This window comes from Tauraco erythrolophus, chromosome 5, assembly GCF_009769465.1.
Source record: "Tauraco erythrolophus isolate bTauEry1 chromosome 5, bTauEry1.pri, whole genome shotgun sequence".
NCBI lineage: Eukaryota > Metazoa > Chordata > Aves > Musophagiformes > Musophagidae > Tauraco > Tauraco erythrolophus.
The window spans coordinates 58,792,219-58,806,111 of NC_141469.1; the positions used below are offsets into that span (position 1 = coordinate 58,792,219).

General features: G+C 37.7%; 1 protein-coding gene across 8 annotated transcripts in view; it reads right to left on the bottom strand.

Moving 5' to 3' along the window:
* The window catches only part of TENM3 (teneurin transmembrane protein 3), a 321,876-nt gene that overhangs the window by 174,157 nt on the left and 133,826 nt on the right, over positions 1-13,893 (bottom strand). For 3 of the 8 annotated variants that reach the window (XM_086612219.1, XM_086612218.1, XM_086612226.1), the window contains exon 3: positions 1,251-1,460. The exons of the other annotated variants lie outside the window; for them this stretch is intronic. In XM_086612219.1, coding sequence (XP_086468345.1) covers positions 1,251-1,460 — 210 coding nt within the window. The remainder of the gene's footprint in view (positions 1-1,250; positions 1,461-13,893) is intronic. 8 annotated transcript variants of the gene reach the window in all.

Below are 13,893 nucleotides of genomic sequence, written 5' to 3' on the forward strand. Positions count from 1 at the left end.
CTGAACTAAACCAGGCTACCTTTTGGATAATGCATACATGTTGTAACAGATTTCATATTCCTAGGCATAAAGAAAGGAGACATCTTCATAACATACTCAGATTATGACAATGTATTACCAATACTTTTTGAGTTCTTCACAGATTAAATATTGAACAAATTGAACATGCAAAAATAAAGTTATCATTGTTAATTCCAAAGATCATAATCCAAGTTCCTAACATGGCAAAAAAAAAAAATTTGTCAAAATTACATACACAACTGCTCTTAGCAGACTGCAACACCAAAGTTGCACTCAAAGCTAGGAAAAGAAGCTCAAAGCTAGTATTTTTGTTCCACAAAATAATTCAGTCCAACCGATGTGCAATCTGTAGAAAAATATTTCTCCAAACCCCCTCTAGTGGTTCATCTGTAGGAGAGTTCTTTACAACCAAAAGACAAAAATAGTTCTTAGCAAACGAAGAGGCTTGTTCCAAGCTTTGCTGATCTACTGGGCACGGGCTGTGAATTAACAAATTATTCTTCCAGTCTGCCTACCCAAGAAATCAATCATATAACAAAAAACAGAACCCTGTGGCTATTATTTTTTTATATTGAAAAAAAAAAGAAAAGTAAAAATGTGGTTTCTTATGGCATGATGTATAAGTGGGCACTGGTATTTCAAGTACATGTAACTCCTGTTGGTTACTCACACTGGTTGGGAGGACAAGAAACATGGAAACATTCATCTCGGGAGCCACCCTTGCCTTTTCTCACCACATAGTTCTCTTCTTCTAGACCTCTTTCGTCGATCTAGGGTGCCCTATAAAGTAACGTAAAAGTCCCATTCTCATGTCCCAGAGAAACTAAAGAACTGCTGGAACATGCTCTACTTGATGAGGTAGTAAAAGATAGCTTCTACATTATTCTGAAGCTAAACATCATGACAGTTTAACCAACTTCAGCCTATCCTTTAAAAAGTACAACTAAAGGCTAGTCACTTGCTACCAATTACATTACATAATAAATCATTAATGGCTATTGCTTTATATAACTATTGCATTTTAAAATAACTTAAATGAGCTTTTAGGTATTAGAAGTTACTTTCTACTCTTGCTTATCCTACAGTAAAGTAGAAACGTTCTTTGTGACATTTAAAGGAAAATCAATTTAAAATACAAAGTCACTTTGATTAACTTTTATTAGGCAATTTTGTAAGAGGATGGAAAACAAAAGGGTATTCAAACTATGGACAAAGTGTCCTCTTCTTACCATGACCTGGGACAGACACTGAAACAGTACCGGTCTGTACTAGATATGAGCTGGCAGTATAGTCCTCATCTGTATCAGAGTCCTGAACTGGCTGGCTGGCATTATTACTTAATAACCACCTCTGGTTGTCATGAAGGTTGGGTGATGGAGGAGGGGAGTGTAAATGTTCAGTAACTGATGGACTAGATGAGGAGGATGGCATGGGAGGACCTATGAAAAAAAAAAAATTTAAAATATGGGTCAAGATATCACAGGCACAACAAATCATTTATTTTTTTTGCATCACCGAAAGGTGAATAGTCTGCTTCACACAATAAAAAGAGATGGACAAAGAAAATACAACAATAGCATGTCATAAACTGGTTTAAGTGCTTTAGAAAACATAACACAATGCCATGACTTGCTATCTCAATGGACAGTGTCTATCGCTACCTGGAATTTCAATGTCTCTGCAGCACAGTACGACAGAGCAACAGGTGCCAACTAAAATGAAATATCTGTTGTACAACCGTTCAGAAAATACAGTATTTTCTATTTTTCAAGCCTTTAAGCAGAACAACAGGACTGAAATATATGGCCAAATACAGGGCTGCTTCTTTCAGTGCGACATTACTGTCTAAAAATCTACTTATGGAAGAAAATAATACTTATAAGCAAAGAAAAAAGAACAATTTTCCAAGCTAACACATATAGGGAAATTCACATGAGTTATTCTGACAGGAGTTTAAGCTTTTAGCAGTGTTTCTCAGATGTATATACTATTTAAAACCTATTAAAATGTTTCACCTGTCAAACATGAGTCTATCTGCACAAGTTGTTTTAAAACATGCATACACAATGACCACATCTCATTTCTACATCTTGAAAGTATCATAAAGGCATCATGGAGGAAGACAGATTTTAAATAAAGCTTTAGGATATCATAACACTGCATTTAGTCCTTCAACGAAACAATAATTAAAACCAGTAAGCAACGGAGAAAGAGCTACCTAATTTACCCCATGAATATACTGGTTCCTTACAGTTTTTAGTCAGCACAGATCTCTCTGTGAGAGTTAGACTGCTGGACCACTTTTAAATAAAGTATTACGTTGCCTGTAGATGGGGAATTGTACCAGAAAATGAAGTAGCTTTATTACATGCCTTACGTTAAAAAACCCACTAGATTAACCTGCACGGATACCACTTCTAACTATGAATCTAAATTTAAATTAAAGGAAAAGCTTTTTTTTTTTTTTTTTATAATTTGTTTTCATGGTACTCAGTAGTGCAGTTATGCTGGAGAGGTGCAGCACCTCTCAATGTTATATTTAAGTTTAATATAATAAATCATATTGGCACCAATAGCTTGAATTACGTTCCCCCCATCCATCTCCCTTGTACATTGCTAGAATCATGCTGACTTTTAAATTATTATTTTTTCTTTTCATATTCAGTTTATCCCATCACATACTACCTTAAAGATCTCTAAAACTCATTGCTAAGTCCTAACCAATTGGTTCTCCTGGAAAGAAACCCAGGACTGCCTCATCAGAAACTATTTGTTTAATTCTTTCATGTGTCATTTACCTCTTCTTGTAGTGAACAGCACAATATCTATTATTACCAATCTTAAGACTCAGGTTTGGTTCTGGAATTAAAGTGAGCACTCAAGTAACTCCTGTGTGAAACCCAAGGTTTATAGCCAAGGAAATAACAAGGCTAAGGGAATGACATTTCACAGGGCTCAATTAAGGAATTTGGAAGTAAAGAGTGGGCACTTTTTCAAGCTCAAGATAGTGTCCCCAGATTTTCTTGCTACACCTTGATTTTTTACATTGCTTGCTTCAGTAACCTGGATTTGTGGTTACTTCTTGACGTAGTATTTAATGCATTATTTATGATGTACCCAAACCAATTTAGACAGCCATTATATTTCATTTTTTAAATAATTCCAATAATAGTTAACTGTGTTTTTCAAACACAAATTAGCTCTATGATTTTTATTTTTTTTTTTCTTAGTTTGGAACAAATCTCCTTTACATGCTTCAGACTTCTCTGACTAGAGAGGAGAGCTATACTAATATGCTCCAGATGTATACTGTCTGAAACAAATCAGCATCTCAGTAATACCTATGGAGCTTATGCACAACACTGTTCTCAATATGCTTCCTCTCTCCTTCTCTATTTACACTTATTAACTTTTCACACACAACATAGCCTTGATTACACAAACCGTAACTATACAAAACATCCTGTTGCCTGAAAACGTGTTATGTCCAAGGCCTCTTAATTATTTTGTAAATTCCCTCATTCATCCCAATCTATTAATTGTCTCAGTGCTGCGTGGCTAGCTGACATTGCACTGCACTGATGCGCAGTCATCTGGAAAGAGCACCACTTGGGTGCTCCGGCTTTCCGAGCTTCTCAGCTCAGAGAAGTGTGTGTCAGGCGCGGGCTGGAAGTGTGAGGCTAGTAGCAAAGCTCCCACTACTACATTCTGTGGGCACAGAGCTCTGCTGGTGCAAAAATCAGGTGACAAGGGCTGCAATGTCACCAGGAAATTATGCAACTCTGGTGATTTGATATTTTTTATAAATAAACCTAATTCTGGCAGGCAAGTTCTTCTTGTCACAAAGTTATGTGGTCTGCAGAGAAAAGGGAGCCAGTTATAATATGAGTCAATTCTTCACGAGAACCCCAGGCCAACCAGCTGGGACACATATTTCTGTATGATTTCATCCAGCACTAGCAGATTTCTGCAGCGAGATCCTCTTTGATTCCACGTGAAAAGACATAGATAGCTATCTGTACTGCCATTTATAGAATAAGCTACGTGTTAAGAAAAAAACTTTAACACATTAGAGAGATCATAAAGGATGTGCATACTCCTCTCATTTTTTTTTTCCTCTGGAATGAAAGGCATTTAAAAATATTTGGCAATATCTTTTACTGAAGTCTTAACACACACATTTATAAATCACAAAAATCATTAAGTACAACAAAAGCCAATTATATTGTTTATAACACATTTTCCATACACCTTGGAGGCACACGATGATGTAAAGAATATTTTATTCTAAGGAAAACCACAAAAATACAAATATTGACTTTTTCTTTTGGTGTACATCTAGCAAAAATTTCTGTTGTTTTGCTTTGACTTTCTCGCCCATACTTTAAAGACACAAGTGTTCATGTTTTTACTATGTGACTTTGATATACGATAGTAAGCTGTTTTTCATGAGAAAACATACTGGGCTTAAGAGTACTTAAATCTCATCTTTCAGGTTAGTTATGAGGATAAACGCACTTTAATTTGTTGGCATTTTCATAATTGAAAATACACAGCTTTCAATTATCTTTATGTACTTTCAAAAAAATTATCTTACACGAAAATGCAAAAAAGATTTGCAGCAAATATAGGCAAACTCTAGTAGGAACAGACTCAATATAGCAATATGTGAAGATGTGAATAAATTTGCTAAGGAAATTATATGAGTCCCCCAAGAAAGTGAAATCCACAGAAAATTGATTGTAAGAAGAATATTAATAAAGAAATACACTTGAGCTAATAACGGATACATGAAATACATATGTGCAAGGTAATTATGTTAAAAAAAAAATTGTACAGCACTGATCTAAAAGACCATACAAAAAAGTTGGAAGCAGAACTTATGTCACATATGGAAAAGCTGAAAGGGACAAGTACAATAAGTGCAACCCATAAAAAGATAGCAAATAAACAATAGGGAAGACTGCCATCAATGGACTGGTAGTAATGGGAGGCAGAGAGATGGTAGGACTTTCTACATTGTGTATATTAAGGCTTAAGCAAGTCTAACGCTGAGCCTCTGGCAACTGCAGCTGCCTACTGCCGTGGGCATGAGAGCAGGGAAGCGAGGGGGGTGTCGGCAGAGCGTGGGAAGGGCTGGAGCAGTGCGGGGCCTTCAGCCTCACAGCCTCGGGGATGCTTCCATCCGGTCACAATCCACAGTCGTGTACAGGTCGCCTACACTCATTCCCTTAAACAAAAGCCATTAGCAGCGCTTAAGCTTATTTAAACCATATTATGAAAAATGAATCCAACAACTGCTCAGCTTTCATCTTTATCTGTCATCACATGCTAAAGAAGCACTTTGCTTCAACACCAATGGGTGCGTAGATGAATTACACACTGCAGCTTCACTAGATGTATTTTAGAGAAAATAGTATTGAACACTTTTTGGAACATGGCATTTAGGAGAAAAGTAGGATGGAAGCGAAGCGGTAGTAATCTCCTGCTGTTGCAGGATGGGCGGGCTGCAATAGATGACCCAGAAAGTCTCTGCAGAGCCCTAAAATACATACACTTACGAAAACTTTCCAACAGAGTCAAACTCTTAAAACAGAGACATTTCGCTGGCAATATGATACTGACAAGAAAGAAGAAACTATGTTTATTTTCTTTTGTAATTATAAATCTACACAATCTTAAGATCATGTTTTAGCTCAGGGAAGTCTTTGTTGCTTCAGGAATTCCATTAACACTGAACTTCTGTTCATATATCTAGATTAGTTCTCAAAACCTGGCATTATCAATTCACTTTGCATAAGATGGATTGTGAGTTACGTACTTTGCAGAAGTAATTTCAGTATAAAAATTTGAAGGGCCATTATTTTCATCTCAATCAGGATGTATAAATCCTACACCTAACTCTTACATACAACTTCTGATGGCTGCTTAAGGCAATACAAGAGTAGACAGTTCTGTTTAGGCTGTTTAGCTACAGCAGAATGGTGCATTTTTCCTTTCACAGCCTTGGCAGCCCTTGTCACTGAGACTGAAGAAAAAAATTATTCTATCTGCATCTCAAAGACGGGGGTTGGGGGGTAGTCTTATTTTTAAGTTAGCAGTAAAGATTACGTACTGACTTCAATGTCAGTAAGAAAATGCTATTAAATTACAAATTGCAAGGTAGATATCTCCTTTCTTTACTTAAATTAATGGGATTTTTGCTGGTGACTTCATGGAAATGAAGATTTCATGTTATTTTGAATGGCGCTATTATGTCATACAAACCCCAAACCATACCACATACTGTGGAAAAATATGTTATACATATAATGGCTCACTAACAGTAGCTATATATATCCATTTTGTACTTTGCTCCTCACAACAGGAAAAGACAGGTTGCTTTTTTTTTTTTTTTTAATAAAACAGTTAATGGGATCTTTTAAAACTGGGATCAGACAGGCAGTGGTTTGTGAAGGTCAGAAATAGCGTGTCTTCTGGCTAAATTAATTAGAAACCAAACCACTTTCAAACAGGCAGAAGGACACTTAGAGCCCTTCTGAATCAAGCTGAGACGAATCTTTGCAATCTGTTCTAGGACTTCCCAGTGTGCTGAAAGCTGTAACACACTCTTGTTAAATAGGGCACCTATACCCTCCTAACAAGTTTACTGATCGCATCCCAAAGTTTCAATTTGCAGTGTATCATGTGTAGATTGACCCAAAAAAGCCCCCTAAAAAATCCAAAACCCCACATCTGCTATGTGCAACCTTAAGCAAACAGATTTTGGACCTCTTCATCTCTGCGTATAACACAGTAATTTAGTAATACGGGAGTTTTAATTGTAAACCCATTTTATTTTTATGGACTCCCTGTACGCTCTCCAACCTGTGTGACTTGCAATTGGCATTTATCTCTCTGCTTGATACTGTGGCCTTCTGCAGTCAACCTGCAGTGACAGTTATCTCTTAATTAAAACTCTACATGCAAATACAACTACTGAAAAGTGTTGTGGCATAGCACACAAAGAATTATTATTTATAACCAACACAGTTCTTTTTATCTACTTATACCAGAGCCGACCCTTGTAGCTACTGTGAAGATCTCCCCAAGGAAATACATGCATAGACAGTCTTTCAAATATATACACATATATAAATAAGACTGTATAAATCCATCTATAGTGAAAAACACTCCAGTGAGAACTACGTGCCAAGAATTCTTTTAAAAATAAATGCTTTCAAAAACATAAAAATCATGCTTGTAATCTACTGTGCGTTTTCCATTTAATTGTTTTTGTTTTGCTTTGTTTGTACACATAACAGATAATGACCCTTTTACCCATGAATTGGGAAATGCATTTTCCAAGTTTCAAATCCCTCTAAGTGCTGATGAACTGTGACTACATCTCAGATGCAAATCTTAAATAAAAATGACATCTACTTTTCCTAGATTTCCTTGAAAAGTTATTACTTCTAAACAAAACAGGTGCATTATCTTGACATGTATTTTAACTCTAAGTTGCAATTGCTTCTGTAGACTGTGAAAGCTGAAACTTTACAAGACTATAATCAGAGGACATTGATTGGAAAACAAAAGTAATCCATTAGAAAGCAAGAGAAATGCTGGCCTGAAATATTGTAATTTGTAGTTGTTTTTTTTTTTTCCCCTTCTTGGAAGTGTAGTATAATAATCACAGTCTCTAATATAAAGCTTGTAATTGTCTTCTGAAAAAGAGAAAGATTTCTTAAGAAAAATGGTTATGCGTTAGAACTGACACTCATTTCTGAAGCAAACACTTTGTGTTTTGAGGCATTTTGGTGGTTTTAGAAATTTAACAGCTGCTGCTCAGCAGATTGCTAAATGAAAAGGAGTGCCCTGCTCTTACAGGGGTCAGACTGCATGATGACAACGGCTCCTTCTTCAATCCTGAGTTCAGGCAGTGCTCATCTTCACTGTAAATGGGAGTTTTGTCTGTAAAGAAATTGCAGGATCTGAGCCTTAACTGACAGATTATCCTAACCACAGTACATTGCTCTCACTACCTTTTTAAATTTTTTATTCTTATTATTTTCAAAAGGGATTACTTTATAACATGAGCACCATGTGCAGAGCAAAGGTCCACTCAGCTAGGCAGAAAGTTCATGAGCTGAACTAAAAACTCAAGCATCTCTAGCATCCAGGTTTTATTTTTAGGAGCTGTTCTGCTCAACTCAACTGAACTTTCCACTTTATTTCCCCCAATATTAATTAAAAGTGGGCATGCACAATGTTGGAAAGGGAACAGAGAGCTATTTCCAGAAGAGTGAAAATCCTCATTCCACTCACAAAATAATTTTAAGTGATAGGTCTCTTTAGAAAAAGATGCCCAATTCTTGGATTTTTTTGGGGTAGGGGTTTTAGGACAGAAGCAAGCTGATGAAATCAACACCAGATTGCAAAATGTTTCCATTAACTCATACCTCCACTTGAGATGTAAAAGTTCTCACACGAAAACGTCTCTCTCCATTAAGAGCATCTGCTGGGATTCAAGCTCCTCTGCCTGTGATGAGAGCGTCATCCAGCACAGTCGGGAAAAGAAGACACCACCTCACCCACCAACTCAGCTGTACAAGCCACACGCTCACAGTTTTGGCCAAGCCACTACCACTTGCAACCAACTCGCAAGCCCCAGCACTAAGCACACGGCACCTGGAGCATCGCAGCCAGGTCTCCAAGGGCACAGAGCACTCTGACTGTGCAGGCCACAGACCTGGCCCCATCCTACCACAGCCACCGAGCTGGCCGCTGCTCAAATCCAGCCAAACTACGGAGGTGTATGGTCTCTCTCCATGCAGGTGTGTGCATGCGGCTGCGTACCGATGCAATCTAAAAGGCATCCATTTGTGGCTAACAACATCTGCCTCAGTCAAAGCCCTGCACTGCTGCTCTCATCTGCCTGGGCTTACTGCTTTACTGACCACTACACGTGGGTGGGAGAGGGCAGGAGAGGTCTCTTGAGTGGAGGGGATGTGCAATAAGTTGTTCTCTCTACTCTCTATTCACCAATTCATGTGCAAAACAACCAAGTCAGCATCACATAGTGCTGTAGACAGAACCCAGCCCTTCTCAAAAACCTGTCAGGATTTTCATGTTAAAAACCCCCAAACTACAAATCCACCATAGATACAAGCAAAAACCAGGAAAATCCCCCACCGATGGGTTTTTTTTTGCATGTCCAGAAATAGAACTGAGCATCAGAAATGGAGCTGCTGGCATATCCTATGCTTGGTGTATGGAGAATAGCTGCTCTCAATCCGTGTGTCTTATATTCCTACAGCAGTGAGGCTGAAGAGTTTACCAAGTTTCCGCTCTCAGTCCTGACCTTTGTAAAAGACTAATTTTTCTGGAAGCTGATATTCTTTTGGATGGTAATTCATAAAAAGTGATTGCCTAAAAAAGTAACCTTTGAAGAAATGCTTCTTTATTCTTCCTATCCATGACTTTTTATTATTAAAGGTGAAATGGATTGAGCCATGTCACATCTAGTTTATCATTCTTCCAGCACGACTTTGTGGTAGCCTATGTACTTTGTATTTTCAATTTTGCTTTGGGCTAAAGTAAGGGGAGGCGAAAAAGGTCTTTTTAGAATAGGACAGAAAATGCATCTTGAAGAGCACAAGAGAACTTGGGTGTTTTGTTTTTTGGTTTTTTTTTTTTGGAAGGGAGTGGGGACTTATTAGAAGAGAAAATAAATCTTCTGAGAACGACTCAGAAATCATTCAGTTTTCAGAATCAGATTATTTCCCAATCATTCTTCCCACCCTGGTAAGAAGTACTATAAAGAGGAAGCAAAATAAATACTAATTAAGTAAATCTGGCTTTCTTAATTCTACTGGGCCCTACATGAGAAAAGCAGTCATAGCAACTGTAGGGATGCCAGTTTTGACTACTTTTGCTACCAGCGTGGCCACTGTCTTGCAGTCTGTATAAAGGGAACCGTATCTTTGAAGCAAATTAGAATCTGACTTGTTTTCTTAGAAGGCAACGTGGCAATTTAAAGAGGTTTTGATAGAAGCTAACAAAGATCAACAAACTGCTGAAAAAACGTTCCATAAAACTCACCTATAAAAATAATATCTTCTTTCTTAAGATTTAAATTAATTCTTTTAGTGTGGTTATTTATATTCTTGTTAGCTGTATTTTTTTGACCTAATTAGCTAGATGACTCTTAGATCAGGCCTATGGCATAGCAAAGGAGGAGAAAGAGGAGGAAGGATGCGATGACTGTTGCCATCTTCACCAGCTCCTGAAGGAAAGGTGCCCCAGGGACTGGCATATGCCCCGACATGAGCTTCGTGCGCCTCCTGGCATGGCCCTGCAAGGACCAGCATGCTGTCAGGCAGTCACCAGAACGAGCAGCACTACCACCAGAGTCTTCCATATGAAATAAAACATCGTGCTGCTACACCCAGTGCTTTCCCAATAAAATAAAATAAGCTAGTAAAATTTCCCATAAAACTGAAGAACCACGCGATGCTTTCAAAAGTGTAAGTTTAGCAATGAGAACGGAGAAAGAGTTCCTGCTAACAAAGCATCAAACTTGTCTAACCAGTGAAGAAGTCTTGAACTTTGTAGCGTTTGTACACCTGAAGGTAACACAACGGAGTAGGTATTTCTCTTAGCTCTTCACCACTCCCTTTTTAAAAGCCCTTCCCTTCCTGCTGCACTTTCAAGTTTTGTTCCTTATTGGGGCTTTTTTTTTTCTGCTATATTAAATGCAACTCCTTAACAAAGGAATTTTGGGGAGGGCAGGAATTAGAGAATTACCAGAACATTATCGACTGTTGTCTCATGCAGTACCACTCTCACAAACAACAGGACATTTACTGGACATTGATGTCTCATTACATCTAGCATATAATTTATTTCTCTGCTGGAAAAGAACTTACCAGCTTTGCCCATGTGGAGAAAACGTTTCTACCTTAGAAACAAATAGACCACCACAGGCAGGAAGCTGGAAAGCTTAAATGAAAACCCACCGCATGATCACCAAAGTTAGCTTGCTACCAAAGCCGCTAAGCTTTTCAGCGGCGTTGAAACGAGCCAGAGATGGCATTTTAGGGCCAGATGTCTGACAAAGTCGAGCCTCATTAAGGGATGATTTAGAAAACTGAAAATAATAAAAACTCTTGGGTACGGAGAACTCAGAGAAAGCTGGACTCTATTTTGGTACCTCTGGAAATTCAGCACCAAAAAAACCCCACATCAACAAAGTCCCCTATTTTTTCCTGAATATATAAATAATAATGTTTTAATTGGTGAGAAAATGTGCATAGTGTTTGTAAAGCACTACAAAGCTGCACATTTTCAGTCACTTTCTTCCACTGTAAGAAATTCTTGCAATCTAAAATGGAATATATTTTGACTAGTTACACAAATCCCTATTCGATAGCTTTTAATTTTGTAGCATTTTATCTGTGTTTATACTTGGCAGGACTGCATTGTGTTCTAGCTATATGTAGAATTTAAAACCAGAAATTTCAAATACGGTTAATTATCCATTCAAGTTCAGAAGAACACAGACCTAGCATTTCTTAAATTAATATACCACACCCCTCACATTTGCTTAGGCAGGTCAGAAAATGCTGAATGGAGGTAAAAAAATCCCTTTGGCCTCAGACTAAACACGGAAAATTTCACTCCAAAAGTGCTTTTCATAAAGTTATGAGCTAACGAACAAAAGGGGGTTCTAATAAAGTTTCATGAAATGTTAGCTATAAAATCCAGCAGTAATAATGTTATCTTTATTTCTTTGCCAACTTGACCACTTCAGAATAATAAAAAACAAAGTAAAAGAAACTGCACTGGTTACTTCTAAGAGGTTTTATCTCAATGAAAATATAAAAGGCCCAAAAGATCGGGCCAAAATACATATAAAGGAAAATTTCAAAATAGAGAAAAAACTTGTTTACACCTGACTGGAGCCAAGGGTAACAAACCCTCTTTACCAAGCTGCTTCCAGAATCCTTGGGCCTTTGTCCAAGGACAATGGAAATGCCAACTGGGCCATCAAATCTGCGGACAGACAGAGGTTATGCATCTCTTTGAAAAGAGATGAAAGGAAATTCTCATCCAAGTGCTTTGCAAACTCTGAAACAACTGCTTTTCATCTAAACGGTAGGATTGCCAGCAGAAGCTGCGTAAGCCTCTGAGTTCCTGAAAAATTATTAATGTTGAAGCACTATACTTTCAGGATGCACCTCTCAGTACCTGTAAAACCTGCCAGGTAAGAGCCAGTCACTACACAGAAAGCATTTAAAGGCATCAGTCTGGAAGCCCTGCCCTGTAAAACTAAAATTCCCCATATACTTTACTGCACATGCTTTCCACGATTATCCACTCCCTCTCATCAACCTTCATAAATCTCTACTGCCAAAACACCTACCACAAGCACTTTCTGATAAGAAAAGACACGAACAAATTTCTTATTCGACTGCTTTTCTTCTTTCTCTGAAAAAAAGGCACTCTCTTTTGCAGGTTCTTGGCCAAGATTACATTTGTATTCACACAATGCTCCTTTTATAAAATGAAGTAATGCAACCAATTATGAGAGCAGCTCCTGAAAAAGCCAACTAATGGCTTGACTTTGTCCACATTCATATCGGCACAAAGTAACTAATTTCATATGATGCTTGATAATGTGGCACTATGTAAGGAAAAGACTCTGCAGGGACACTTACGAGCTAAACATATTCACTCTGAAAGGATCAGACCATACAAAATGTATTTTCTAAGCGCAGAGAAAAAGAGAAGTACAGAATTGAAACTGGGTTTACCCACATTTCATTCCTTTTGTACTTTGGCATGTTTATGCCTAACGTGCATGCAGTTTTCTGATGCAGTTGCTGTTACTACATGCTACTTGAGTTACCCTCCTATACTCGAAATGCCATGGTATCTACACGAAGAGATAAAGACAAAGACAAAAGGAATAGTCTTAGCTCTCTTGCTCAGTTATCTGAGATCCTTTATTTTCTTTGTGTTGTTTGTATTTGTTATTTATCTTCGAGGTATCTCAGTAGCCCATAATCATTCATTACATGTTTTCTGAAGCAGTTACCATTCATTACATGTTTTCTGAAGCAGTTACAGCCTGCAAAGTCAATTCTTGGTCACAATTTTTACATCCACAAGTAGAAAACAAATCACAGGATACTTCAAAGTCAGATCCTGTCACATAGAGGAGGATGTTAATCAATGCAGTTTAATACAAACCCCTCTGTCACACTGCTGTTAAGATTATATGTGCTGAGGTGAGCAGGCAGCGATATTAAGAACCATACACAAATTTCTTTTGAATAAAAATGATGCATCAGCCCGTAACATTCATCAGCCCATGCAAACTCTCAGGAATCCAACTTTCACCGCAAGTATCTTTTTGGATCTGTTTATTTCAGAAGATGTGGTATGAACGATGGTATAATGAGTTTTACTATGTTTTAGGCATAAATGACTCATACATCATTCCATTTGAAAGAAAAAATCCTAACATGCAAGTACAATATGTTACCACAGCTGCTCCATGGGAACAACAACATATCCATTTGGAAGGAAAATACATTTATGAAAATGCCTGATTAGCAGAAAAAGCAGAAAACAATTCATTATAAACAATAATATACAACACAACTGCTTTATTTGAGATTTTTATGGTTACAGTCTGTTTTCATGGAATCTATTAGATTAAAACGCATCTAGCTCTTCCCCTCCTACTCCCAGAGCTCAGATTAGTCTTCATTGATGTTATCCATTAACCCCCTCCAAAACCCTCTAGTTTTCTATAAACCAGGCTTTGAAGGAGGGGCTCCCATGCTTGTTAAATGTAAAGTTGCTGGACAGAGTGCATCAAAT